Below are 26,204 nucleotides of genomic sequence, written 5' to 3' on the forward strand. Positions count from 1 at the left end.
GTGACCCGCGATCTTAGAGTAAAGTATTAAAGTTAAATATTATAAACTGCAATCTAAGCTGATCCCATGTTGTTGTTTCTTTTTTTTTCTTTTTTTTTTTTTTTTTTTTGGTCACAACCTCGTTGAATTTCTTCTGTAACTCTCTGTTACAGAATCCTTGTCGTTTCAAGGAGACTGTTCATGAAGATTTTCGACGAAGACCTGCCCCTGAAAATCCTCCACCGAATCGGCGGCCCAGGATTCTCTTCGCATGGTTCGAGAACGTCGTCTTTATCAATGTAAACATGAAACGAAAAAGAACGACGTCCCGAACTTTCATCCCGGGCGGACGCACACGTAGTAAACTCGTGCCGTAGTAAACCGTGAGTGATTTTTGAGGAGAACCTTCGGTTCTTTTCGAAAATCACATAAACAATTTACTCGGATTTATCTAACTTAAAGGAGAACCGGTCAAAGTACCAGTTTCTTCCTTATTTTCCTCATCTCGGGATAGTCCCCTCTGCCTGTTTTATATTCACCGCGAGGTTTTCCAACGGAGCTTTTGAGCTCGCTGAAATTACACTATTTTTCTTGTAATAAATCACTATACGAGTAAAAAAAAAACAAAAAACAAAAAACTGCTTTGACGGACTCGCGGATAGACGTTCTTTCGACATATCTACAAACAGTTTGACCTTTAAGCAGATACAGTCTCGACCATTGACTTTTTAATGATTTCCCCAAAGTTTTCGTCGCACTCTTCCGTACTTTCCGATTGTTGCTCGTTACCTTGATTCTTTTCCACCTCGACCTTGGTTCCGTTCCCGTGATAAGTACCGTGCGTCTGGGGCTCCATTTCACCGTAGTAGGAATATCTAGCTGACAAAAGTTCCGAGAACGGTTCTAATTTACCCATTTGTTGGACGACTGTGTTCATCGGTTGCACCGAGTTCAGATTCGTGTATTGTGATCCGGTTGTTTCGTCCTGGGCGAAGCTGGTCTCGTAGGCGGATGAATGTTGTCCTGGATGGACTTGGCAGTTCCCCTGGATTGTTGCAGCGTCTTGTCCGTAAGGCGAGTAGTGTGAGAACCCTGGATTTCCTGGCACCGTTTGGAATTGTGGCTGAAATTGCACCCTAGACGTGGAAGGAAGGTTAGCGTAAGGCTGGTAATCCTGATAAGTAGGCTGTTGAAAATTAACCCCGGCACCGGTTTGGCCCGAGAACGTTTGAAAAGCTTGACTAAATTCAGGATGAAGTTTCCTTTGAGGTCCCTGCGTACCGTCAACAGTGTCTTCGCTTGGATAACAATCGTCTCTGATAGCGTACAGATCCAGGCTATCCTCTCTTGTGCCGGTTACGTCTGGCTGGCAATTTGTCCCGGCATCCCTCGCGTCGTGATTCTCATAGTGCAACGTCGTAAAACCGCCCCCGTTCAAACACGATTCCGCGTTCCTATTCTCCATTACAGATCCCAAGTTAATCTCCCTCAACGGGCTTCTACCGTGCTGATTGTCGGAAACATCGTGATCCGTACCCTCCTCTTCTTCCCGATGCTTTTTCTCCAACTCTAACCGCATCAACGTGTGGATGAAATGCGTCCGTACTCTTACCGGATTAAACTCAATCCTCCCTGAACTATTCGCACAACCGTCTCGAGTACATCCACAAGGGAAACCGGCTCTATCAACCTGTCGAAAGAAAAATACGTACACCCGTGACGGTATCTCTCGTGTACAAGAAAATTCATTTGTATTTCTCGTTTAATAAATTCCGACCAACCTGGCACTTGACGTTGGCACGGCTACAAGGGCAACTCTCCGGATCGCAGTATCCTTTGCATCCGCAACCACAATGTTCTCTGCTAGCTCTGATATCGCGACACTCGTCCTTCTCGATCGCGTCTATTCGACGAACTCCTGCGGCACGTAGCAAGGCTCGTCTTTGCCACGTTGGTACTGGCTGCAGGAAGTAATAACTATCGATGTCCAACTCCTCGTTATCGCTCTGTTCCTCGTCCGTGTCGTCGCTCGGATCCTCCGAGCTGGAGGCTGCCTCGGACACGCAATTTGCAGCACGCTCCGAGCGCAATTGTGCAAGCCTCGCGCGATGAATCCGCCTCTGTTCGGCGGCGTGTTCCGATAACGAGAACCGTTCGGCATGAGTATGCGTCGCGCTCATACCAAGAGTGCTGCCACCCTGAAGAACGATCAATCGATTTACTATACCCTACTCCACAGGTGTACGCTATTATTCAGAGAATAGAAAAGGAAATCAGGGTTTTTAACACACGTTAACCATCACAGGCTGGTGATGGATATTTCCCGAAAACGTTTTACTATCAAATTAATAATGTAACGTAGAAGATACAAAATGTAAGAATTAACTGATTATGTTATTTATGACTCGCGTTTTAACGCGTCTTTCATCATACAAGTTCACTCTCAGTATGGCGGCGAACGTGTTAATTGAATCATAAAGATGATTATCCCTGGGCTTACCTGAGAAGGCACGCAAGCAAAACCCTGTGCCCTAGGAAAGTAGTACACGGTCACGGCATCGAATTGAATGTTGCGTTTCTTTTTCATCGACTCATCGGTGTTACTCTTCTTCGGACTCGGAGCACCTTCCATGCAATCTGTTAATCGTCGTTTCAAATTGCTCTTCGGTGGACTCGGGAAGTTCACCAACGGCGCCTGCGGTGTACCGGGTACACCCACTCCGATTGACTCCAATTGATTCACCACTGAAACAAAATGTCGTGCTTTCCTAATTCTCGCATCTCAATAATTCATAACTTCTGTTTTTAATAAAGCAGACTGTGATGGTAAAATGTTCGTCGCGTTAAAAAAGAAAGAGAAGAAATACCTTTTTCTTTATCGGAAAGAATGTCATCGGGTATCCTGTCCAAGAACGAAGTCTCCGAATCGCTTTCCGGAGCCGGTGCAGGTCCAGACTCTCCAGGTATCTCGCTTCCAAGACCAGAATCACTTCCATCCGACCTAACTTCATCCCGAGCACCGGTGGCAAGAGCCAGGCTTTCCGCCGAGTCTTCCGTGAACGCTTCCGGCCTTTCCGATTCCAACCTGGTTATAATTTCCGGACCGATGTCGACACAGCACATGGATTCGCTCTCGGGGCAAGATATCTGGTCGGACACCGTGTCGTCGTCGCATCCACGAAGCCGCGCGTTCATGGACGACACTTCGGAGCTATCGGATCCGGTCTCAGTCTCGGTTTCCGTGTCGACGACTTCTGGAACCTCCGTGGCTGGTTCCAGAGTCTCCTCCGGCGAGCTGGGTGTCGCCTCGGACGAATCCAAATTGTTCACCGGCCGAGGATTCTCTTTTCCGGCGGACAGAGCCGAGGCAAATACCATTTCCTCGTCCTCGCCCAACTCTTTAACGACCACCTTGGCTTTTGTCTCTTCTGTTTCCGGACAAAACTTCTGTTCGGTCATGTCCACCGGGTGCGACAAGATCAACTTCTCTAAGATCACCTTGCATTGCTTCATACCGTTTGTCGAAGGCGAACACGGCATATCGCGGACGATGTTCGGCGAGTGCACCTTGGAAGAGTCCAGCAATTGATCGTCCCTCTCGAGAACGCGCCTCTGCATCGAACACGAGTCCTTGGACGAATCTTCCGGCTCAGTCTTCGCCTCCGCGCTATCAACGTCCTTGCACGTGGTGCTTTTCGGCTTCTTCTTAACGATCGTTCGTTTCTGCTCTTTCAACGTCGGACTGTGGGCATCCATGCGTTCCAATAACACGATTAAATTAGGAAACGAGGAACCGTCGATCGGGTTAGCGGACCTTTCGCAGGATGATGCACCATTGTAGGGAGACGATTCGATCGGCTCCTCGCACTGTTTCGGCTGCTGACACGAGTTCAGATCCCTGCCAGGACTGTCGCGAGGCAGCGAATAACAAGAATCCTCGTCGATGAACGGATTCTCCAACGTTTTCTTCTCCTTGCTCTCTGTACATTTATCTTTTTCCGACGCCGTTCCGTCGACCCTGTGCTCCGACTTCGAAGAATCTGCCGTTGTCACAGGATCGTCGTTAACTTGAACAGAGTTCTCCAGGCTGATACTATCGTTCAATCGACAAACACCGGTGAACGAATCGTCGAGGATTCTGCTGCTTCTCGAGATACATCGACCGTTCGTGTCGTCGTCGAAGAGACACGAGTTCGACGACAAGGATATCTCGCCTAGAGTACGTTCTCGAAGGCTAACCAGCACCGGTGAAATCCTCCTCACGTCGCTCCTCACTTGAGTCGTCTCGTTTTCCGTCACCTCCATTCCTATTCTCTTGATTTCCGCGTTGATCGGCAGGAAATCGGTGGCTGGTCTTTTCCTGCATACCGGCGACGAGGTTACGAATTCTGGCACTTCGTTCTCCCCCTGTTCATCGGGACACTGAACCGTCGACGAACTATCCTCGGATTCGTTCGACTCTCCAGCCTCCTTCTTTTGCTTTCCCAACTTGAGCCCCATATCGAGCAGCTTCGATTGATCCTCTTCCGTCGAACAGTCGCCTGAAACCTCGTGATTTACCAGCCGAGTCTCGGATGATTCTACCTTTTCTTGGCTATTCTTGCATCGATCACAATCTTCCTCCTTCTTCTCTTCTGACGTAGCCGCGGTCCCGACGTTCGCGTCGAGTCCCGTCGACTCAACCTCCTCCGTTAATGTAGATGCTCTCGACTCAGGCCTGGCGACCGGCTCTACTACTGACGCGGCAAAAGCTTCTTGGGCCTCGAAAACATGATCCTCAACCGAAGACAATTCCATTTGGAGCGTGCAATCTGTGATAAAGAGAAAAACAGAGATGATTTAAAAAAAAAAAGATCGTGTCCGATCATAATCGTGCGGATTCGAGACGGGATCATGGATCGTCTACTCGAAAGTCTATGGTTCCATAGAGAATCAATTGATCGGTATCCATTTAAGCGGACTATCCTCGGTTTTGTCCCCGTTTTCAGAGGTGATCTCGTATTCTCACCGCGTAGCCACATTTTCCTCGATACATCATAAGCAAAAGGACGGAGAAGAAAAAGATGGAGGGATCAATAATCCGCGCGCTGATACCGCGCACCGGTAAACAGAGAACGACACCGTCGAACACGCCAAAAGATTCGAGGAATATAGGAATCGGCATATCCGAGAGTGATGTTGTCCCAGGCTTTTGAACGAAGCCTGAGATGGAAAACGTTTCGGAGGTACATCCGATCGAGTGTGCCCTTAATCTGCCGATATCTTTCTTATCACACCACCGAATATAAAAGGGGTCTGCATATAATCCTGGCCGGAGATTATTGATTCAAAGCTGGTAGGAAAGGGGGGGGGGGGGGGGGGTGAAAGTGGGAGGGAGGGGGAGGTTTCTGTCTGCCTTCGGTTACCATGCGCACCTTGTACCCCCTGTATACCCCAGAGAACGACTCGACGCGACTAGCCAGGTGTAAAAGGGTTTCTCTCTTGACTTCCGTTTTCTTTTCTTTCCTTTCCTTTCCTTTTCCCTCGTTTAAATACTTTCTCTCGTTTTTCTTTTCTGTCTTTTTACCTTCGAGTAGCACGATCTTTCGCCCCCTCCACCACCTTCCGCACCACTCTGTCCTGTCGCAAATCCCTTCGAACCTCCGTACACGGGGCTCGATATCTCTCTGACGTATGTTCGAACTCGGCAGAGGGTCGATTTAAGTCGTCTCGCAACTCCAGCCGCCTCCATTTTGCTCGCAAACTCGTCTGTCCCTGAGATCCATCGAGCGATCAGCCGCCTCCATAGAGGACGACCGGCACGGTTCTCGAGCTATACGGCATTCAACAATGTCCGCCTGCCCGCCTCACTGCCCCGGGGCTGCGAGTCAGTCCCTTTCTTCGTTCCAGGAAAAGGGTATCCAATTTTTATCCAACGGGCTACGAACTATCCAAAAAGAAACAACAGTCCAACTGATCGAGAGAAGAACGGTTACTTCGGATGATGCCAGCGAACCGTATTCTGTACAAGACAAAAAGGCCTTCTTTCTCTCGACTTTAGGATGAAAATGAAAATCGTGGAACTCGAATCGACTCGTTCTTCGACCGACACCAAAACGATCCAACCACGATCAAAGTCGGATAAACGAGATTGAACATGGAACGTTCTGAGAGATGCGTCTCGAGGGGCACACGGTTGAAGAACAAAACGGCCGTGGGACCGAAGGAAGAGCGTAGGAGAGCAGCCTCTCTCGATGAAAGATCCAAAACGAACGCGAGAAGAAAAGTCGCTTCGGCTTCGAAGCAAGACCAGAGCTGAACGTTCACGAGCAAACTGACTGACTGGAATATATCCTAGAGAGACGAGACCCGGTATGCCTGCCTCTCTTTCTCTCTCTCTCTTTTTCTCTTGTTTGACGACGATACTCGATGACGAGAAAGCGAGGGAAATGCTTCTAAGTGGAGAGCGTATACTCGCAGAGATGGAGAAAAATAAGCGAAGCGAAGCGGAGGCGCGTGCGTCGCGTTCGACAGCTCGGAGCAGAGTGAGCGGAGCTACCTCGACGCCGCATCGATGACGATTCCGCTCGGCGTCGCTTTCGGTCACCTTCGGCTCACCTCGGTTCTCCTCCACGTTAGTGAAGGGTACACGCGTACTTTATACACACACACAGAAGCCTTGGGTCTCTGTGTTAGTGAATCTGTAATACAGTGTACGATGCTACGAAACACAGTGGTTCTCATCGGACCGATCGAACAGGGGGCAAACTCGACACCATGTTCTTGGAATATCGATCTTTACCTCATATTTTCAACCTTTTCTCCAAAAAATTTAATATTTTCAAAAAAGGATATCGGGCGATATTTGGCATCGGTGAAAATGAATTCTACGTCGATGATTGGTAGAGGGAAAGCAACTTTCCAAACGGCAACTCATTGATTACCATCGGTGAAATTCCGTGGCCTTTCTAGAGTAATTCTATTTTCTGCACACTCTCGTACACAGGCTACGCCTACTAGTACTACTAAACGCCCTCGCGCGCATCAACACAATTAACCAAAGATATTATTAACTTTCCTAAATCGGACTACAATGTGTCTATATTTCCTATTTTCAGTCGGTTATGAGAACAGCAACTGAGATGGACAGTTTTCAACGTAATCGGGGCATAGGGTTTTTCCATGTCTAGGGAGTTATTCATTGGGAAAGTAGAACCGAATCACCGCTGCCTCCCAGGTTAAATAAGCCTCCTTATGCTCTCTGGTTAGAGATCTTTCTTCTCTGTCGAGAAGCTAGCTATGATTACTATGCCGAAGAATTCCTCAGTATTTCCAGCAATCTTCGCTTCTTCGCTCATAAACAGGAAGTAGGAAAATCTTCGCGGAGTATCGCGATGCGTTATCGATCCCAACGATTGACCAATTTTCAAAGAGACAATATACAAGAGGAAAGCATGAAAACCACTGTTATATACAGACGATATATTCGCGATGTATACCAAACAGGTTTCTGTCGTTACATAAGCGAACGTACACCAAGTGACTGTATCAGCTCTTATCATTACCCTTCCATTCGACTTTCGTGGTACATTAGCATTGTAAGTGTCGACGGTCCAGAAACAAAGTCATGTAAGCTGAAAATCTGTCCGTTTTAATCCGCGCCAGACCGGATGCCGGGAGACCGAATACCAGACCAATGCCATATGACATACTCAATATCGTTTTTATGCTTGACATTAAACCTTAGACGATGGGTCACTGGGACAACGATAAATTCTATTTCATTTTCGACACTCTTACTTTCATTCTTTTTATTATATTTCTATTATATGGAGACCGATATGTATTCATTGGCGTAATTCGCTGGGGATCAGAACACTCCAAACGATAATTATACCAATTAATTTCATCTCCAGACGATTAATTGATGTTATTCATTTACAGTTTTCACGAATGAGATCAGCCTACATTCGGATGGAAAAGATAAAGGGAATTCAATGAAATTCGTACCGTACGAAAACGAAAACAAGGTATCCTTCGGCGTTGCTTTCGATACGCAATGTGCATTTTAAAATGTGGAAAGTTTTGCATAGGTGGCGTTGCTTGTAAAATTGACGCGGGTATTGTCTACTACCAGTCTCTCTCCGGCTCTCTCTCTTATACATTCAACCCTCTCTCTTTCTTCGTTTCTCACATTTATATTTTTCCGTCTCTTTGTCACACGCACACAAACGTCCCTCTCTCATGGACGGTTCAACGAACGAGAGAGCCTGGCGCTTGCGCGGCTCCGCGCGGACGTAATTGTCGCTACGCTGCAAAAGTAGAAGACTATACTACACGGCAACCAGACTACCCTGGATCCTCTCCTTTTCCCTTTATCATTCTCCTCCTTTCCCGTAGAAAAGTAATAGCACATTCATAACCGCGACAAAATATTTATAAAAAACAAAAAAAAAAAATTGTCGAGCAATAGACACTCTCGCGTGTCCCGGCCATTAATTCACCAGGAAAACTTCGCGATTTTATCTTCATTCTTTCCTGCAAACATTCTTCTTGTATTGCTGTGTATTTTGAAAAAATAAAAAATAAAAAATTGCCGTCGATGATATAGTTAAAAGGATGACACGCGCGATCCGGCTCCAATTGATCTCCATTAAAATTTCACGTGGCGTCGAGTCGCGACAAACGAGCAAACAATTTTTCGTTACATAATCGCTCGATCTCTTCTCTGACCCCTGTGCATTTTGATTTTCGCGTATCAAGGTCGCGTTCCTCGGGCACGTCGCGAAATTTTGGGGATCCCCCTCCTCGGTCGCGTTTGTTTGCTCGACTTTGTACACGGGCGACGAACAGGTGCGACCGTGTGCCACCGTGGACAGATCGACGCGGCAATCGTACGCCGCTTTCCACGGCCAAAGGAGACCCAATTTACGTTACTCTCGTTCCCGTTGCTTCGCCGCGACTTACGTCTAACGATTAAATAATTCATCGCGTACCGTTAGCTTCGCGGATGCGCTCGATGCTGCACTTTCATGGAAGCGTATGAGGGAAAAAAAGGAACGCGTGCACGCGCGAAAGAAACGGCGCTTCGATCATGACCGACTCCATTTTTCCAGCGGGTACATACCGGGAAAACTTATCGATCGCTTCGATGAAATATCAACAGCTTTGATTTACGACAGGGCTATACTTCCGCAGCTGACTATACACGTATAGTATTAGCGTTTATAAACTTCCAAAATTTCAATTTCACCCGACCCGGATTAAGGATCCGACGACCATAATTTTGATAACTTGTTCACCCTTCTAAAAAATTCATCCGAAGTTACATTATTCTAATTCTAACGGGCGAAATCGACATTAGCCTCGGTTTTCATAAGAGCGAAGAAGACATACTGAAAAAGAGACGCAAGGTTTGATCGGGACTTGATAGGAATTTTCATGAAAAAGAGATCCGAAACGCGAGTTTCCTCGGCTTTTCTAAACTCTCCAGCGAAAGGGGTGGAAGAAGCCAGAGGAGAAAGAGCTAGAGCGAGAGGGGAACGTATTAAAAGAAGACGAGAGTAAGAGAGAGACGAGATCAAAGCAGTTTACAACACACCGGCAGACGCTGCGATATTGCTCCGTCGTGCTTTCTGCTTTCTGAGAAAGGTCCGAAACGTTTTCTCTCTTCCTCCCTCATTTTCTCTTTTACTCCTCTTCCTCCACCGCCATCAACCACCCCTTCCAGTTTCCCTCGTTCTTTCACCTACACGCGAATACTACTTTGAGCACGACCTACACGAATACACCCCCTTTATGCTTCGCACACTCTTTCACCTCGTACCTTGGTCCCTTCTACTCCTGCGCACTTTTCAAATGACATTATTTGAAATATTACTTCAAATACCGCATTACTTTGTTTCATAATCATCTTGTTTTTGAAGTACAATTGTATTATTTTGATTAGGTCCTACTAGCGTTAAGTGCTGCTTGATTTGAACACGGTTTCTGTTCATAAAAACTCTAGCTACAAGTTATTTTAATTTTAAATCAAATTCCACAAGGTTATTTCTCCCTCGCTTTAACACATTCTGATCAGTACTATTTCTTCGACTCTCCTCTCCTCTCGCAGGAAGCTTACACAAATTCTCCGCTTCTGTATCTCTGTGTCTCCCTCGAATCTTCGCTCGCTCTCATCTCGTTGTCTCCCTTCGACGCCTACACTCGGCCCCTCTCCCTGGTCCGCGTTCTGGCACCGCGGCGTTCTCTGCGCAGGCTACCATGGCGCATCACTATACCACAGTGCAGAACCACTATAGCAATCACGGTGACTACTATACACGAGCTGGGATATAGTGAACCGACCACGCAGAACCAGAGAGAGAAAGAGAGAGAGAGAGAAAGAGAGAGAGAGAGACAAGCCCGTGGCGACGAGCTGAGCGTAAGATACGAAAACAGTTCCGAGCTGGTAGGGGCGATTTCCATGCACATTACACACGATAGTTGTTCCACGAGGTTAATATCATCGCTGATTATTCGTTAATCAAGTAAGTGAACTTCTGTGTACATTTGGATCCGAGTTTTTGAGGGATCTGTTTGTCAGAATCTCCTCCGTCGACCCATTTATTGTGTTATACTACTGAACCGCAATATCCACTGTAAAAACGTATCTACTTGATTGAAGAATCGCCGACTAACGTTTATATCCTTTCTCGTATCTTCGTCAGATATTCGTATAGTAAAATTCTTAGGTTCTGCAAGAACGAACACGTGTTTACAGAAACACTGTACGGTCGTTGCCGGTTCGACGCAATCGGTAGAAGAGTTAGCGGAGAGAAGTCGAGTAGGTGCCCCCTGGATGTATCTGTATGCGTCTACGACGACACACACCGGGGATGCAGTGCTATAGGTCACTTTGGCATAATAAGAGCGAGGGAGCGGAATATAATGCAGCCTCCTGCGCTCACCGGCCTCCCTGGAAGCTGCGGAATGTACCACCCACCCTGACTTCTTTCCTTCCATCTCGAAGACACGCGAGCGAGTGAACGCGCGCCGTTGGCCCTTGTAAACACACTTCTTTCCACCACTATTAATACTGAAAATCTGATGAATCCATGAACCGCGTCGTTCAGTGACACTGATTGAATTTTTCAAGGCAATTAACGAACTAATCGATACCCTATTGGGAAGCACGGAACGCAGATTCCACTAATTTGAATATTCGAATTTCGAATTCCAAAATTTTCATATAAATAATTAATAAGCGTTCGAAGTTTTATACAGCTCAAGTTCCATAATAGAGAGGATGCCTAATGATAAGTCTTAAGTAGAAGTCTGAAGGGAAAAATAACAAGACGAAGCTGAGGAGGAAAGAAGAGGAGGCGTAGAGACGAACTAACCTACGGATATTTCGCGAGGCTGAGAGCTGCGGGGGTGTATATTGGGGCTTGTAAATGGGGGTGGAGGGTGGAGTTCCACCCCCGGCCGAATCGATCCCACCGCAGTGTAGCACTATAGCAGTCCACGTGCATACGTACCATGGACTCTCCTCTCTCATCTCTCTCGGTCGCTCTCTCATTTTCCCTTCGTTCCCTTCTCCATCCTATTTTCTCTCCAAGCTCATGGTACTACACCGTAACAAACCGCCGCAGCTGCGCCGAAACGCGATTGCCAACGAAACCGGGGGAAAATTCTGGATGCTGAATGAAAGATTCTTTTATTTTTTTTTTTTTTTTATCGCGGTGATTAATGCCCCGACGATGTTTCGCGTTACGGATGAAACATTGGCTGGTTGACAAAATTCGTGCAAACCGGGAACTAATAATTTCACAAAAACTGTGACAATTCGATTCGTCGCTATTCACCCTGACTGCATCCTCCTTCTCCGTGGTCTGAACTCAAAGGGTTATCACCTGGGCTCGAGGTTCAATGAATCGCGAGGGATCAACGGATGAGAAAGGGCGATGGGAAAACGCGAGGAGAAAGCAAGAACGATGTTATTATAAATCGATACACGTAACGCTATGGACCAAGGTATATCCTCGTGCGTTGATTGGATATCCTGTACGAGGATTACTGACGCGTTCATTCAATTCCTAGTACGTACTACTCGCGCACAGCCGATCGGTGCAGTCACAGAATGCACCTATATCGTTGCTGCAAATCGAACGCCCACAAGTAGGAGGGATACGAACGATGAAAAGGGTAGAGAGGAGGTGTGGGAAGATAACGGGCATGGAGTATTATTACGTGTGTCGTGATACACAATTGACGTCTACATTCCGCTATGGAGAAACGCGGGCTGCGCATTATGGCCGGGCTATTTATCGAGGGAACGATGAAAATTCGAAGGAAGATGGACGAAAAATTATATCGATCCCATTGCTAATTATTCAAGTTGACGCGCAGGCGTTTCCTAATTACATCTCTCGCGTCTATATTTTCCTGTAAATCCGACCTCCATAGAGATTATACGGAAGGCGTTAACACAAGCATAAATACGAAGCTGGCACTATGCTAGCCAGTGTATAGCGGCCATAGCTGTCGCTCATTGTACTCGGTTCAATAGACCAGACTATGGGTTTCTCGTAGCGAGCTGTACATGCACGTTTGAGTGCTCTACGTATTACACGTACAGGACCTTTCATCCACGTTTAATTGCGATGCAATTTGGGAGTACAACATATTTTCACGACGGAACTAGATGGAAAGTCATTTTCCAAAAATCAAACGCTGGATAATATCAATTACTCGTGTCAAAGTATTAGGTACCTTCCAAAAAGCCGAACTGAATAATTAGATAAATTTTCGAGAATTATATATGAAAGTGTGTTATCTGATCTGTCTTTGAAGTTCAACGATTTTTCTAGTCCCGTGCGTTCGAATGGATGAACAATGTCCAGATTGCGCCAGTCGTTTGATAAATTGAGTTCCGAACACTGGGAACGATAGAACAGTTTAATAAACCTTTAAACTCAATTAACGTCCGATTAGTTGCAACAGTCGGCTAACTGAAACTCTCTGAAACGTTTCTAGTTTGTTGTTAAACTTTCAACGAGGCGCGAAGTTGAGCCACGGCTGTGCCAAAGCCACACGTTTGACAACATTAGTAATTTTGTAAGAAAAATCGTTGGAATTGATACGCGCAAGTGACAGCAGGTTAAAAGAAATTTGTCGAAAATTTGGAAAAATTCGATACGTAGGATCTACAATGCTTTCTACAGAAACGGATGCTCCATATATCTTGACGCCAATAGTCCACCCTATTGCAACAAGTATCGTACCATCGCGTTTCAAACATTCTCTGACACGCTTTCTACACCTCTTCTGGCAACATTGTTGGGCCACACACTTGAATCTGCCTCGTCTATAAAGAACACAACACCGCGAGCATGCGTTCTTCTTCCGAAGAGCCTCGAAGAAAATTGGATTACTCCGAGGCGGATGATCCAACGTACTCGGCAAACATTGTAGACACCGAGAGCTTGCCAAATGCTTCTACCTCAACACGTTCAATTCAGAACCTATTTTCATGAATCTTACGAGACAATGACCCTGATCATCATCTACATCATTTAAATTTTAGCAACGTTTCCACTGGACTGTTTTTTTTTTTTTAATTAAAATTAAAAGTTCCGCTTCTTCTCACCGATGTAATTGATAAAAGGAACTTAAGTTAGTTTCACCAAACGATCGGGACAATCGTCGAGGAGAGAAGCGTGTAATGGACCAGAATAGCGTCGCGTCTGACGTCACGTAAACGTAGCGACGCGACGCAGGCGGATGACAAGCGGTGAAAATACCGCTGCGGTTCGTCAGCTCGCGTTACAAGCGTTACATATACGATTCGCCGTGTCGTGCATCAACTTCGTCACGTTTCAGCGGAACGACGACAGTTTAGCAGAGATACACGCTCTGTTTCGGGGGCGAAAACCGCGCGGATCAATCGGTAAAACAAACGAGAAACCTTCTCGTGGTTTCGCCACACGTATTGTTTACCACGTTTATTTTAAGATTCTGAGAGTTGTACGGGTGACGAGTTGCATTTCGTATGCTCTGTTTGAGACGGTAAGCGAGTCATTCGATGACCTGGTCTACTATGGTAGATTCATCACCCAATCTACCTCTAGTAGACCTACCATCCACCGATGACAAGAATCCTCGCGGGCCGGCACGGAGGCAAGAAGGGGTAGTACGCACACACCGACTGACTCCCTACATTTACACGAGCCTAATTAGTAGATGTGATCACTTCGAGCAATCATACGTCAAGACCGAAAATACACGCGAGCTGAGATGGGGCGCGACCAATCAGATTGCTTTATTCTGATGGGACTTTTTGTGGTCGGTGGACAGTACGTCTTGGGTGAAGACTCTTGACACTGGAGGACAATTGATGGTGTTCCTTCGAACCGTGTTATGGTATATCGTCCAGAACCTCACCATCGCGAGTTTACATCTATTGCTTCATTATTTATATAGATTTCTTTTCTTTTTATTTTATTCACGATTGGAAAGTAATTAGAACTCGTTGGACTAACGATTAAAAAGAAGCTACATGCTCAAAAGATGACACCAATGGTTCCCGAAACACAGAAAGAATTAACAACTCCTGATATATTCAACATTTTCCAATATCACCTTGGAATTAAACGGCAAAATTATCGAAGTTATCCAAATAGAAACTCCAACGACAACACGAGAGCTTCGATCTGCCTGGAAGGTGCGTTTCCTTTCGGAAACTACCACGGTACGTCCGCTATATCGTCGAATTTACTGCAGATAGAGTTGAGAAAGTAATTCTGCGGCAATAAAACGCTACAAGTGAATCCGTTCGTAACTTTTCAGTCGCCACGAGCGGCGATAAAGCGAAAAAAGTTGGTTAAACTTCGGCATCCTGTTGTCCGTCATCGGGAAACGAGGAGCATAATATCGATCGACGGCAATGTGATTCCAAACAGATCCGTGGGTAGGTTCGGAGATCAAAGGAGAGACGAGTATGACCCAGTTTTGAGAAACGAGGTTAGCTCCGACACGAAGGGACTCGCAATAGCTCGTCCTTCACGCAACAACTTACATCCACCGAGACTGTCCCTAACCCTCTCTTGTCCTCTGTTGTTCAATACTTGGAAAAAAATATATATTATGGAGAGAGAGGAGATAAAAAAATGGAATTATCATCAGAAGCCAATTAGACGGTGGATGTGGACCGTTTTTGTTAGACGTGAAAGTATCGTAAGCGAACGGAATGCAAGCAGAACGAACGCAGCAACTAGGCCTGTTGCAAAATCATCCTGAGATTGCTGGCTGGCTGGCCGAGCATTGCGAGAATTTCACAACGGCCATTGTTAGATGGAAGGATGTGGAAACCGCGTCAATTTTAGAGGCAACAGGGACCAAATTGAAGACAGTTTTCCGAACGACCCCACCTGTGATGCGGTTTGGTGCATCGACCTTCCTACAAATTACGTGTGAAATCTCGTTGAATCGCTTGGCGAAGACAGTGGTGCCATTGAAAAATAAACTAGATAAACACTGTCTATTATTCGTGGCTCTTAAATCTACAAAGTTCCTACCGATTCCGAGCCGTTCTTGTAAGAAGTGAGAGATGGGGCTTTCGATTTCCCGTGTAACTGACCATTCCTAATTCCCAACTTCTGACCGTGGATTGCGGTTAATCTCCGTGGAGACTTCTCGCTTTCCCCCTTTCCGGTTTCCACGTTCCGCAAAAGGGGTCGGTCTGCCATTGAATCCGATCGATCGGAAGAATAAACGATTCAACTCCACTAGGACTGGATAGAGTTTTTGGAACAACGTCTGCTAAGTTAGCCAATTAAACGACGGTCATGATGAAAGGAGCATTAAAAATAACAGCCAACGATAAAACCGTGAAATCAATGTCGAAAGAGAAGAGAACGCATCTCGCGAGAGAGGTCATTCGGAAACAAAGTGCCGTTTTACGAGGCAACCTTGAACGATTCGGCTTCAAGTGCGACGATTAAAGATTGTTATGGAATATAAAATGGACTTGTTTTGTAAATTCGCGTCAATCCCTCACGGGATCGTGACACGGATCAAGAGGAGCCGTGTCGTCGCACCAGAACCCTCCTCCGCCCACGGTAATCCACTGGTCCATGACCCTAACCTACCCTAATCTGTAGCCAACCGCGGGTAGATTCACCCCTGACCGCGAGGTCAGCACTGAGCGAGGTTCGTTTACATCCCGCAGGGAATGAGAAACAAATGTTGGTAAACAAACTTGGTGTATCGCATATAAACATTTGCATCTTATCTAAAGTGATGTTTAGAATACAATGTACAGTACCGAGAATGGTGGACTTGACCGAGACACTAGCTCCACCTACGCAAAGATGGAAGATCGAAGCAGTCTAACGTATTCTGGTAAGTTTCGATAGTTCGACAAACAGGGAAATGAAAAGGGAAGACATTTGGTAAGTAACAAAGTCAGCTCAAATATTTACGCTGTGACCGCAACAATGGAAACAATATCGGTTGCCTGGCAACTCTCTGTTCAGAGACCGCATCCTACTTTCGCCTTTCTATATTTTTCTTTGATTTCGCCTTTCGTGTATCGATCATCTTCCGCTGAAACGCGAAAGCTTTTTTCACCCCAGAGTTAACACGTGGAGATTTTTCTTGATTTCCAAAAATTGCACCCCTCAATCCCTTCCTAACAAATTCTTCATGACTGTAAACTTAATAATGATCGATCAACAGTGGATGAAAGGTTCAAACAAAAATGGAGGAGTGATTTTATCTTGCACGTTCACGAATCGGTGTATGCATTTGTATCTGTGTGTTCAAGCAGGGGTCGCGAGAGAGAGAGAGGGACAAATAATGTATGGTGGAGGAGAAACGAAAAGGACGATAGAACAAGAGGGGAGGGATCAATGCTGGTTACCCTGGCAACCACGGCACCTGATCTTCATCCATCGTGGACCATACTTCTCTCAGTCTTACCCTGTTCACGGGAACCAAGTGCAACGAAAAGTCTTGCAGGATACCTGAAACGGTTCCTGAAAGAGGCTGCACTTGGCTCGCGAATTGAAACAGAAATGGAAAAATACGGGAGGAACCCTGTCAGCTTCCTCCAATTGGGTCCTTCAATTTGGACCCCCTATTCTTATGTCCTCTGATCCAGGTGTTGGTAACAAGCACAAATTGACCGTCTCAACGTACCGAACGTAAGGAAAGTTATCTGACGGAATTCATTTCGAAATTACAAAATTCAACCTTTTAGTTTACTACGTAAGTTTATTAGTGTAACACTAATGCCATTCTAAGTCTATTTGGACTCGTACAAATATCTACTTTTGGGTACCAAAACCTTGGTCTATAAACGTACTAACTCCTAATTTTATTTTTATATTAATATTATAATTATTTTACTAGCATTCAACATCAGCTGATAAATAAAATTCTAGAAACTCTACGAATGGTCCCAATCTTCCTCTACCGCGTTAGTCAAGAGTCGTTTATGTAAGACTCACTGCGCATGCTTCTGCGCATCAAGCGAACGGACGGCCATTTTATTCGTCTGCCCAACTGCGTTCGCAAAGGCAATATTTCTTAAGTCTTAAAGCTAATTTACCTCTATCTACACTATTTTTCGAAAAAATCGATGTGATCGACCAAAATAATCATTAAATCAGTGACATTAGGGCCGAATTAGAAGGTTTTTTTAGTCGGAGAAGATCGACGCGTAGGTTTCTGCGCGTCACCGCGAGTTTTGGCGGGTCGATGCGCCATTGTTGCCCTGGCGGCTGCGTCCGCTTTGTTTTCGTCTCTCTTTTGCTCCTGTTTCTCTCCCAACTCTCTCATTTCACCATTTTTCACTCGATGCTCTCAACCAAACCACCCACTCACCCGGCAGCCGCTCCTCTGGCTGTTCGTTAATGAAAAATAATAAATCCAAAACTATCGATGAAAAAAGAAGAACGCAGTTACAAAAGCGACGAACTCCGGTTTACCGTACGTTTACAATTGTACCCGTGCTCTTTTTTTTGTGGTAGAATATATCGGTTCAACCCGCTGTCTATTGATAAATATACCAGACTGAAATTCAATTTCTAAACGAACTTGGCTTTGAAACCAATCTATAGGGTGTGCTATATAAATTTCAAGCGTGCGATATTAAAACTAATTCTCTAAAAATCTCTTACTGTTAAATGGTGAATGAACATAAAGAGACTCGTGAGAGTTAAATAAAACTTCAGCTTACTGTAATTCTCCTCTAAATGAATACTGTAACGCGAGTATCCGCTAAGACAGGGAGTGAGCATGGAATTTGCACGAATCCCGTTGCGAAATGGAATAAAAATGCCTGCACATGCATCAGCAAAGGGCAGATACCTCGTCATCATGCCGAGATATCATGCACGGTCGTTCTCTTCTTGATGTGTCAGAGAATACGGTTTCTATGTTGACTCAGAATCTTCTAATACAGTTTCAGACATTTCCAGTACCAGTCGTTTTATCTGTTTCCATATGGATAATCTAATATACTCGGAAATCAGACATACCTTTGATCGAACATTCGTCTAATCACCTTGAGCTACATGCAATTTATCGCTAGAATGTTCTTATCGAACGTTTGATCAAAAGATGATCAAACATAGTATAATGCTGTAGATTTCCAAGTATACTATGAAAACGAAGGCTGCCGAAAAGCTCGTGCACAAACAACGAGGACTATCATCGCGATATCGATAACGAAACGACTCGTCACTTTCGGTTTTCGTGGTTGATAAGGTGCAGGGATTTTATTCGTAACCAGTTTTAGCCACTAAAACCATGTACAGAGTATTTCCAGTTATAAGATCTCGAAAATACGTTTCATTTACTATCGTTTGATTATTTTCTATTGCGCAACGGGAATAGCCACTTTTACCGACGTACTGCTATCAATAATTAAAAAGGACCGTTCACTGGAATGATTTCATCGTTCGGAAAGCATCTGATACTCCATACCAGTCGAACACACACAAGGAAAAAGGAAATAGAACCAACGATCGAATATTGAAATAAAGAAATTTGGACGATGTAAAATATCTGTTTAAACTTTTTCAAGAGTGGCGCTGGCCGAATAATTGGGTATTCGGTTCGATAAAGCGAAACGAGTTTAATCGGCTCGGGTCCGTGATTGCTTCGAATAAACACATTACTGTGACTAATATAAAGACGCAATAGGTATATTTCCATCGCGAATACCTAACGATAATGTTCTTCATCCCTGAATAATCCTGACTTCTTCAACGCTGATTTCGATCGTCGATAACACGTCACGCGTGCCTATTATGCGAGGTACGTAGCGTACCTGAGATAAGTTCACCGGAAACGCGTCACATGTCATTTATGTCGACGTTTTTTCGGGTCAGTACGGAACCGATAAGGATGAAACTTTTGTTCAGCGTTCGACCGTCCAGCCTACATTCTTTTTCATGGAACTGGTTTTCAAGTAGCTATATAGAAATTCTTTCACTAACTCAAATATTATGTTATCCTAGAAAAAGATGGCGGTGAATCGTTTCACCTTGAAATCATATATCACGGCTGAGTTTGAAAGTTTACCAAATACGTACTTATCTATTTCCTTATCTCCTTTTGTCATTTGTAACGTGTGAAATCGAAAATTGAAATGTTAAGTTAAAGGGTAAACCGTGATTGTGGAAAATAACCGCGTAATGTAGCGCACCGGAAGTCGGCGGTGAAGATAGTGTGTCACGATGTCATGCACGCGTACTTGCGAGTATTTGTTATTATTTACCTTACCAAACACCGTTCCTATGCAACCACTCAAGAACGCGTGTCTATATTATCTGTGTAGTTAATCCTTCGTCGAAGAACATCACGAGGCAATGTATCAAATCGTTTCAAGGTATTTCGACCTTAATTGACAACGACAAACAAGCACACAGGCTGGCCAATAGTCTGTTCTCAAGTGACTGTATTACAAGATACAGCGCTCATCGTTCCAGTTGGTTCGCGGTGAAATTTTGAAAACGATGTATACACAGTCTGTGTTACATATATAGACACGTTCGAATTGCTGCTTCAGGTATCGTTTATATTCGTATGCGCAGTTTTCACATTGATATTTTTGGCAACGAATGATTCGTAATTCATGTCCTTCGTGAGACACGTTTCTGGAGGATGTACACTCCGATGCAACGTAGACATTTGATTAAGAGTAAGCGTGGAAAGAGAAGCCTCCCACCACTTGCCTCTGCTCTAAAAAGAATGCAGAGAGACCCTAGGGAAACTTAAGGAGATTCTAGGGAAAATCAAGGGAGATCTTAGGAAAAACCGAAAGAGAATCCAAGGTGATTCTAGGAAAACTCAAAGAAATCTTAGGGAGAATCTACAGAGATTCAGAAATCCATAAATCAGTACAGCTAGTGGTGACACTCTTTCCTCTATACTACCTGTTAATTAAGGAAAGCGTAAATTTTACACTTTCCATTGTATGACTACAGATAAAGTCGCCCATAGTACCCAGTGATTATTTCACAGTAAACGACAATAATTACCCATCGTTGCGAAAGGGTTAAACCGTATATTGGGTCTAAACATAATGCACAGTCATTTTTTAATATGAAGACGAATGATTAGGGCTCTTTCCCCTAGGGAAAGGTAACGTGCCCTCTACTGTACGAGCAAGTTTAAATATACAGACATATCGACAAAAGTTTCGAAGCTCGATCTGACTGAGAATGCAGGTAGCTTTTGCGTGGCAGGTATGTGGAAAGGACTACCAATAGCGACCCCGTCTCGTGCGTCTTTCGCCCATCGGTGAGGTAAGGTTAGTTCTCCCACTCGCGACGGAAAATATTACGACGCTACGAGAAAGAAAAGGAGAGACGATACTGTACTCCAAAACTCACGATGAAAAATTGCCCGATCAACCGTGCTACATCATCTCATTAAATCATTGTTAAGTTTTCTTTCTTATACATTATTAGTCTTTCAACTTCCTTCGTGGATATCACCACAGACAAGATTAACGAACGTGAAAAAATACGTGATCGAGCGTGGAAGACAAAGAGATTGCGCGAGCTGTCCACTATTATGACATCATAACCTATCAACGAGTCTCGTCGTAAAAACAATTGTACTTTAAAGCCATCGTTCCTTCTTGCTGTTAAGTTTATTGCGTATTCGATCGCGCATTAAGGAAAAAGAAAGCTTGTAACTGTCTAAGCGTGATCTCTCTGTCACGGTCTATCCATTTTGTTTCTTTCTCCTAACCACGAAAACTTTCCTTTTGTAGCGATCGCATACACAAGTCAGACGGAGCTTCCAATAATAAATTGTGAACAATCGCAAAGTAGATGATAAAAAATTATGGTATGCAACGACTTACCGGTTTTTGAGCGATCGTCACATATCGAGACTACCCCAAGTTACCAGCCGGCCGAGTCACGTCGTCGTCGTCTTGGCATCTACCGAATCTTTTTCACGAAACAGTTTACAGGGACACTATAAGCACTATAAGCACTACAAGCCCAAAAAGCAGCAGCAGCCTGCGAGCCATCTTGAAGCCACCGACGAGACACGCACACAATAAACCCCGTCGAATCAGGCACATACGGTGTAAGGTCCTCCCAAAAGGACGGAAGACGATCAAGTGAATACTTTGCGGAGTGACGGCCGTGATGGCGCCACAAGTCGATGGTTTAAAATCAGGTAAAATTCGTTGAAACAGCATCATGATTGATTCAGAGAGTTTGGATCGACGATGACAATAATGTGTCTTCATTTACGCGTGATTCTGATAATTATTACTTGTATTTAATAACATTATTTGGCCAGATAATGAAAAGACTATTTGAATACGATAGAACGAAAGTTTCATGGCGCGACCGAATGGTGGCACCACTAGTCGGTTGCGTGGGTGATTCAGATAACAATTATCTATTTTTCGCAATGTATAATTGGCTTTTAGAGATTATAAACAGACCCAGCTCATCGTTTCCCGATTAAAGGTATTATTCACCGTCTCGTACAATCGTGTCCTTAATTTTACTATGATCAATCGATCTATCGATCGTTTTTTTCCGTTCCTTTTCTTTTCACCTGCTCCATAAACTATGGCGGTAGAGTTGGAACGTATTCAACGTAAATATTTACGATATTTCATTAACACATTGACTGCCAGAGTGAAAATTTCTATGTATTGTAAGACATATCAAAACACTAATCGATAATAACGTGGCTGATTAATTTTCTAATTTAAGGTTATGCTATTAATATAACACTAGCGCCTCGAGGTTTGTCTACTCCTTTCTTTTATTAATTTATTAGATTATACAAAATTTAAGACCCAGGCCGTAGGTGACCACACGGCAGCCAACGTGTTAAATGAATTATACGTTTCTGACGTGTTCGCATAAAATTACATCGAAAATTCGTATATTCGATAAACTTTTGCGTCTCGCTTAAAAATAGACGAGTTCCGCGCGATAATACGCATCGATATTAAAAGTACGAGTTATTATTGTATTTAAAAAACAAAATGACAAACTTTCTTGCTTATATTAACTCGTTTCAATGCGTCTGACGAAATGATGGAATGCCCTGAAAGAATATCGTTATCTGTCTCATTTCTTGCTTCTTTGAACCATTTGACCTTGGTACCATGATATTGTCTCGTGACAAGTTTGGGTAAACACTTTGCAATTTTCTTATATGTAAATAAATAATTAATAATCTTCACCTTTTATATTACAATTATTCCAACTCTAATTGGAATATATGACCTTTGAAAATGATTCCTTCAGTCGAGAGTAGGGGATTAATCTATCCTCGCCAAAGTAAAAACAAAAAATTTTAATTGCTCTTGAAAGATCAAAAGGGTTAAGAATATTGAATAATTAAAATTTCTTCTCTCAGAGCACCCGTTCTTTCAATTCGCAGTTGTCTTGAATACATTTCCATCCGAGTACTAAACAGTAATATCTACTACGCGCTACAACAAACACTTTTATCTCTTTTCATCGTCATCGTACCATCTGCACACATTTTATTGTTATTTAACGACCGACGTCATTAGGAATAATAGTCGTTATTGCTCATTATTAAATGTTTACGACGTTTAATCGTGATCCGCGAAAAGGCGAGGATTCATGCAGTGTTTTCGTTAATTAAAAACTCCCTCGTCCTTCGTTGGATACACGTCTCGCAATTATTCTCACAAGAAAAGAGATCGGCTATATCCTTGGCACATTGTAATAAACTCTTAATAAACGTATTATGTATATAAATAAGTTATTACAATCGATGGCTCAATTTGAATTATTAAATATATATATATCTATATGTATATGAATATTTATGATCTGTACGCGTGTATGACTAGAATATAATTATATATATATAATATCTCGACATGTATCACATGCTATATTGACTATCGCGTTCCAGGACGGGATTCGGAAATTTTATTCCTCATCCTTTTACATCATTTCTTTCTCTGGCGATAAAAAAGAAATCGAAAGAAATCCTTTTTTCTATTTCTTTCACCAGAGACTGAAATGTGCTGTCGTTTATTGCTCTGTTGGTAATCGTAGATCGTTTAAGTACTTCCTTAATTATTAATACTTTCATAAACTTTCATCTTAGGAGCGTTTAACCGTAATTAATATTAAGTACATAGGTAGTAATATTGACTCATCGTTTATCGAACTCGTAACAGTGTATCATATAAGATGTACGCCCTTTGAATATTATTTACTTCGCTAATACTTTCAACAAGTAGCCTCCGGTTTGTAACTTACAGATTACATACATTTTCGTACTATAGTGACTTACCATTAGATCGTTAAGTTCTGTTTTATGGAAGATAATATAGCAGGGGATGGTTTCTAAATTTCGGCCATCTGAATATTTTTTAACTTATTCCGATAACAGAATTTTTGTTAAAGTATAGGCAAATTTTAAATGCGTTATTTTTCAATTAATTCTTTGAAATTAATTCTCGAAACAAATACCACGTAACCTTCTTAAAGCAACCCTCCCCTATATGGAAAAGCTTTAAAAATATCTGATGCAATTACCAACCCCGTAATCTTTGATTCTCCATTCGTTCACTTCATTAAAGAAAAGGGAAAATTAGAATCCTTAATTTGATTCTCCACTAGCTACAGTGGCATCGGTGGAAGGTCCACCCGCTGTGACGTTCTGGGGGTCGTTCGTAGGAAGTCCTTGCATGTCCTGCACACCTTGGAACAATTTGCCCGGGAAACCATGCAGGAGATCGTAGGAAACAGGTGTGGGTGGCAGAGCTGTTGTGTGAGCGTGCGGTGACTGCAGAACTGCTATCACTCTTCTCAGTTCCTCCAAGGCGTTTCCTGTACGGGGTGTGTAATTCAGTAGCGGGTAATTGAATGGGAACGTCGCACAGGTTCGTCCGTATAGTTTGAAAGACTTTTATCGAGCGTGTTACCTTGCATGAGAATGTAGTTCTTCGCCAGTAGCAGGGTGGCAATCTTGGACAATTTTCTCACGGACGGACTATGAGCGTACGGAATGACGGATCGAAGTTCGTCGAGGGCGTCATTTAAATCGTGCATTCTTCTACGTTCTCTGGCGTTTATGTTTAATCGCATGCTCTTCCCTTGACGAGTGCTCTTTGATTTCGACGGACAGTTCAGTCTGGACGCTCCTGGTCTATGACGGTCAAACCTGATTCTCAATATGACTTTCGCAATTTTCAATTTTCGCAAATTGTAAAATTACGATTTCGCATTCGTAGGCTCATTTAAATACCTTTCAGAGTCTGGTCTGTTTTCATCCGACAGAGCACTGGACGAAGCGTGGGGCTGTGGTTGTTGCTGAAAGTAGAAACCACCAAGACCAACGGCACCCAACGGAGTTCTCCTTCCAGGTGCACTTTGAGGGTGCTCCGACGAGTAGCCAGCTGTTGGAGCGGAAACACTAGCGTGAGAGGCTCCTGGCACCGAGTACATGGATTCCAACGACCCTGTCGATTGAGGTGGTAACGGATGCTGTAACGAGAAATTTTCCAATGCGAAATGAAATCTCTTCGAATTGAAATTTCTTGATTAAAATTTATGCCATTGGAGATATTGATCAATGATTTCTTGTAATTTTCAGTTTTCAGTACACACAGCGGTACGATGCTCCCAAGCCCATGTGGGATGCGAAGCGGAACGTTGCCAGGATCCTTGCTGCAGATGCGCCTCAGGAAGACCTTCTCTCCTGTCGTCGTCCTCCGTCGAGCTGCTCTCCCCGTCGTACGATCTCATCTCTCAGACAACACTCCTATCCCTTCGAAACGCGTCTCACTTCCGTCCAGGACTTCCACCGATCGTCCGTTCGACTTCATAAATATAGAAACATCGTTTGTTCGGTTATCATCGTTCAAGCGTAATGTAATCAATAGTAACCGCAACACTTACCGACAAATTCCTTTCCGGTCATGCACGGCGCAGGATCTCCTCCATCCAGCGAGGATCAGCAAAATTTTTTCCGCACCAACGTGTAGCAGGCCATCTTCCTTCGAACCAATAATGTCACTCTTTGATTCCTTTTTCCCTCTTTTTCAGATTGATCCAGTAATTACAACTTAAAGGTCGCTGATCATAGCCATGTTATCCTGTCGAAAGAATAATCTGCAGACCCAGCTGTTTATCTCTCATGCACGTTTAATTTAACAATCTTTGGTTCTTTAAAAGCGTCTCGGTTATTGTTTATGGTTCATTTTATTATCGCTCTATTATATTTTCACGCACAAACGAGAAACTTTTTACAGGGAACACGCACGCGTCTGTTGTTTGCAGACGCCCTGCGCACAGGGTGCACGCCGTCTGCAACCCCTAAATGTAGTTCCGCTTTCTTCCGACAGGACGAGCCAGCGTTGAAATAGGGGATGCTGGACTGGACCAACGGCTGGCGAACCCTGGCGAACATCGGACAAAGTTCCAGGGTACGAGAGGTCAGCTTCTTACCAACTGGATAGGTCGATGCCCAGGAAGATCGAGAGGAGTTCGATTTCAAAGGGTGCGACATCATTTTTCTTTTCTTCTCCCGTCTTTTTTATTTTATTTTTTTTTGTTGATTTCGCATGTAATATTCTATGCGTACACTGCATAGCTTAGGGACGTTCTATCCTGAGAATGTTAAGGGTGGGTCAAGGTGGTTGTTGAACGATGTACAAGTATTTCTTATGGGGATTTTCAAACGATTAACAGGGGGCGCAGTGGAGAACGTGCACCAGACGTTGA

The 26,204-nt window shown here is 44.0% G+C and overlaps 2 protein-coding genes across 5 annotated transcripts; both read right to left on the reverse strand.

The window, feature by feature from the left end:
- Positions 1-69: 69 nt before the first annotated feature.
- Axud1 (AXIN1 up-regulated 1) lies at positions 70-21,550 on the reverse strand. 3 transcript variants are annotated; one of them, XM_034319538.2, is made up of 6 exons: positions 21,323-21,550; positions 2,847-4,790; positions 2,480-2,724; positions 1,761-2,177; positions 1,261-1,669; positions 788-1,115 (listed from the first exon to the last, which is right to left on the reverse strand). In XM_034319538.2, the coding sequence occupies exons 2-6, from the start codon at positions 4,774-4,776 to the stop codon at positions 931-933; spliced, it is 3,186 nt and encodes a 1,061-aa protein (XP_034175429.2). In that variant the 5' UTR covers positions 4,777-4,790; positions 21,323-21,550; the 3' UTR covers positions 788-930. The 3 variants fall into 3 exon arrangements, with proteins under 3 accessions (XP_034175427.2, XP_034175428.2, XP_034175429.2); XM_034319536.2 differs by having other exon boundaries at positions 70-1,669; positions 21,323-21,549; XM_034319537.2 differs by lacking the exon at positions 21,323-21,550 and adding an exon at positions 5,546-10,274 and having other exon boundaries at positions 70-1,669.
- Positions 21,551-21,726: 176 nt separating this feature from the next.
- Oli (basic helix-loop-helix family member olig) lies at positions 21,727-25,785 on the reverse strand. 2 transcript variants are annotated; one of them, XM_034319552.2, is made up of 5 exons: positions 25,380-25,785; positions 25,089-25,300; positions 24,727-24,965; positions 24,404-24,627; positions 21,727-24,308 (listed from the first exon to the last, which is right to left on the reverse strand). In XM_034319552.2, the coding sequence occupies exons 2-5, from the start codon at positions 25,224-25,226 to the stop codon at positions 24,079-24,081; spliced, it is 831 nt and encodes a 276-aa protein (XP_034175443.1). In that variant the 5' UTR covers positions 25,227-25,300; positions 25,380-25,785; the 3' UTR covers positions 21,727-24,078. The 2 variants fall into 2 exon arrangements, with proteins under 2 accessions (XP_034175443.1, XP_034175442.1); XM_034319551.2 differs by having other exon boundaries at positions 24,404-24,642.
- Positions 25,786-26,204: the final 419 nt, after the last annotated feature.

The sequence above is a fragment of the Osmia lignaria genome, chromosome 13 (genome assembly GCF_051020975.1).
Source record: "Osmia lignaria lignaria isolate PbOS001 chromosome 13, iyOsmLign1, whole genome shotgun sequence".
NCBI classification, from domain to species: Eukaryota; Metazoa; Arthropoda; class Insecta; order Hymenoptera; family Megachilidae; genus Osmia; species Osmia lignaria.